Below are 3,726 nucleotides of genomic sequence, written 5' to 3'. Positions count from 1 at the left end.
AGTTGTGTTCGACTCTTTTGGGACCCCATGGACTGTAGCGCACCAGGCTCTTCTGTCCATGTGATTTCCCAGGCAAGAATACTAAAGTAGGCTGCCATACCCTTCTCCAGGGGATCGTCTCAGTCCAGTCATCTAACGCTCCTTCATCTCCTGCATTAGCCATGCGGGTTCTTTACCTCTAAGTCACCAGATGAAGTCATTTAACTACCTGAAATTTGTCTTTGTGGTTCTCCTGCATCTATAGTCAGTCATTTGGGGATTAACTTCTTAGTCACTGGAATGTGGATGTCCTTGGATCATGTGAAAATATGCGACCCTAGCTGGGTATGAATCTAAAGCACAGAAGAGCAGTGTCAGATAATGTCTGATAGGAAACTCATAGTCAGTACCTAGGAAAAGCTACCACCTACTTTAAAGCCAAATGACTGAATGCTTGGGAAATACACTCAATTCTAGCAAACATTTAGCTCACGACTTATAAGACAATGCAGAAAATATTATCTAGACATGTCTGGGAATGAGACAAGGTTAGTTTAAGTGGTGACTGATGCAGATTATTATAAAAAGAGTAGAAATATATCTAGGTTTTGTTTCCTTAAATCTTTGTGGTGGGCTTTATGTATTAATAAAGAATTCTTCTGTTTCTTGAAGGAAGTTTTAGAAAACATATAGTTCTGTCTTCTGACTCCATTAAATAGGAGGACCAGTTGTCCCACGTCCAGGACATTCACCATCACTTGTCAGCGTAGTCGGAAAAGGCAATGGCACCCCACTCCAGTGCTCTTGCCTGGAAAATCCCATGGACAGAGGAGCCTGGTAGGCTGCAGTCCATGGGGTCGCTAAGAGTCGGACACGACTGAGTGACTTAGTAGTAGTAGTAGTCAGCATAGTACCCTAAGTCTAGACTTTTCAAGGAATTAATACTCTTCCTGAAAGTTAAATGTGCAAATCTAAATGTCAAATTAAAAAAAAAACAAACCATAGACCAAGTTTAGTGGATGTTAGCTAGATGGATATTAACTAGACTTATTGCGGTGATTCCTTCACTATATATACAAATATTGAATCATTAGGTAATACACCTGAACCTAATATAGTTGACCCTTGAACAATGCAGTGGTTAGGCGCACCCACCCTCCATACACTCAAAAATCCTCACATAAGTTTATATGTGTTTATAAGTAGACCCTCCATCTGTGCACAGTTCTGCATCTGTGAATTCAATGAACTGCAGATCGTGTAGTTCTCTAGTACTTAATATTGAAAAAAATGTCTACAAGTGGACCCACACAGTTCAAACCTGTGTTGTTCCAGGATTATGTGTCAATTATATCTCAATTAAAAAAAAGAAACAGGCTAAGTTTAGAAGGAGGTAAATGATACGTTATCAAATATACTTGGTTTAATCCGTAGGTAACTTATTACTACGGGAAAGAAAAGATGCATACCAATCTTCTGAAGCACATGGATTTCTATATTATGCCAGTGGTTAATGTGGATGGTTATGACTACACATGGAAAAAGGTAGGTGAAGGCAAAGAAAACAAAACACACTCCTTTAGAGCATACAGGATACACAGACAGAATTATTCATAGAATCCTGGATCCCAGCATAATGGTTTTATTATGAAAAAAAATTGTTTAATTCATTATGGGAAAGTTCAAACATATATGAGTGGAAATAATTGTATGGTAAACTCTGATGTGCTTATCACACAGCCAATCAATTCATGGCCAATGTTTTTTCACCTGTATCCCCAACTCCCTTCTATCTTACCCATATCCTTTTGAAGCAAATCTCAGATATCATTTCATCAATGAATATTTCAGGATGCATCTAACTGAGGTTTTAAAAAATAGCAATACAATTATACCTAAAAGTGAACAATAATTATTTACTATCATAAAATTTCTAATCAGTATTTAAATTTCCTATCATACCACAGCTTTTTAAAAATGTTCATTTCTTTGGTGCAGGATCCAAATAAGGTTGATATATTGTGATTGCTTTATAGCCTTTACTTTTATTTTAATCCATAGATTCTCTCCCCATATCTCTTTTTCTTTATTTCCCTGCAACTTGTTTCACTGAAGAAGAGAGTTTCCTGCCTGGATTTACTCATTGTGTTGCCATGTTGTAGTTTAACACGTTCCTTTGTCCTCTGTATTTTCTGAAACTTGATATTTGGATTCTGGAAGGTTAATAAGATGTAGGTTTGGCTTTTTTGGCAAGGCTACTTCATTGTAATGGGGTGTTTTCCCAGCAAGAGTGGCGCAGGTCTGGTTTTATCTCTTTTTTAATGTTAGCCGCCTTGATACATGGTGCCCCCATCCGTTCATTCTTACTAGGAGTTGTTTGGATGGTATTTTGATTTATAAAAATCATGAATTGCAAGAATTAGAACGGCATTCTAATGGAATGTGCATCAGAACAGAATTGCACGCTAACCAATATGCAAATTTAATCCTAGTACGCTTAACTCAATCATGAACATATGTTGGAGTATCTTGGTCAGTCTTGTCTACACTGGAAACCGTTTTAATCCAACAGCATCATGATTCATGTAAAATTACTCAAGCAATATGAAGTACGGCCCTTTCTACTTTAATGAGGAGCACATAAAAACTCTGGCCTGTACACTTCTGCAAACTTCTTGCTTGAGTTTATTCATAGGTGTGTGTGTGTCCGAGTGCAGGCATATAAAAACTTCAATTTTCTGACTTGTGAATGTTGGTTGAAATAAATTAATTCTTGTGTGTAAAAAAAAAAGAAAAAGAGTACATTGTAAAGAACTAAACTCTAATAATAATTTTAATTAAAAAAATTTTTAATTATAAAAACAGTCAAACATATATGAAAAACATACTTGAATAGCACATTTGAACACTCAGCAGAATGGGCATAATTGCTGTGATTAGAAACATAAGGAATTATACAGGAATTATTTTATGTAGTGGTTAATTTAAGCAGAAGAGATGGGAATGGTGAAGGAGATTGATGAAAAATCTCAGGGAAGCTGAATACTGTGAACAAAAGTTTTTAGGTAGGAATGAGCAAACCCTGAACTAAGTAAATGGGAAATACCTTGTATAGTATCTAACATAAAATTGGAGTTCAATAAATGGTCACATTTATAGATTGTTATTACAATAAATTTATGCCTTCACTGGACTCCCAGTGGAGTTCAGCCACGCTTTAGATAGTCTTACTCTGCAACCGTCCTTTGTATCTTAACTCTGCCAACTAACTCCTGAAGTATGAGAACCCAATTTCCTCAGAGCAACTGTTGCTGCCAGACTCACAGGCCTGGGGTTGGAAACAGACCGGGAGGCTGGGCAGAAGGGTTGGTGGAATAGGGGAAGGGTGCCATGGCATCCCAACCCGGAACTCAAACAAAGTCTATGCAACTGTTTACAAGACTAAATTCCCAGATTACCCCAAGAACCCAATGGGCTGTTTTTGCTTTACATTTAGAAACCGGAGTTGAACCACTACAATCACAGGCACCATCAAACTAGAGATATTTTCTGCTTCCTGTAGGTTTTAAGTGAATGTTGGATTCAATCTAAAAAGAGCGCTGAAACTCATGATTCAACAACATTGTATTATCATCATCAAACTTGCTAAAAGACTTAATCTTAATCGTTTTCACCACAAAAAAGAGAGAATTAATGTGACAGGTTAGAAGTGCTAATTATCCCAATAGTAGTAATCATAATATGTAA

At 36.9% G+C, this 3,726-nt stretch overlaps 1 protein-coding gene across 2 annotated transcripts in view; it reads left to right on the top strand.

Moving 5' to 3' along the window:
- The window catches only part of CPB2 (carboxypeptidase B2 (plasma)), a 59,008-nt gene that overhangs the window by 36,585 nt on the left and 18,697 nt on the right, over positions 1-3,726 (top strand). For both annotated transcript variants that reach the window (XM_010854632.1, XM_010854633.1), the window contains one exon: positions 1,414-1,524. In XM_010854632.1, coding sequence (XP_010852934.1) covers positions 1,414-1,524 — 111 coding nt within the window. The remainder of the gene's footprint in view (positions 1-1,413; positions 1,525-3,726) is intronic.

Source organism: Bison bison, unplaced genomic scaffold (genome assembly GCF_000754665.1).
Source record: "Bison bison bison isolate TAMUID 2011002044 unplaced genomic scaffold, Bison_UMD1.0 scf7180017864345, whole genome shotgun sequence".
NCBI lineage: Eukaryota > Metazoa > Chordata > Mammalia > Artiodactyla > Bovidae > Bison > Bison bison.
The sequence above is the reverse complement of the archived record's forward strand: the minus strand, read 5'-3'. Positions and strand labels throughout refer to the sequence as shown.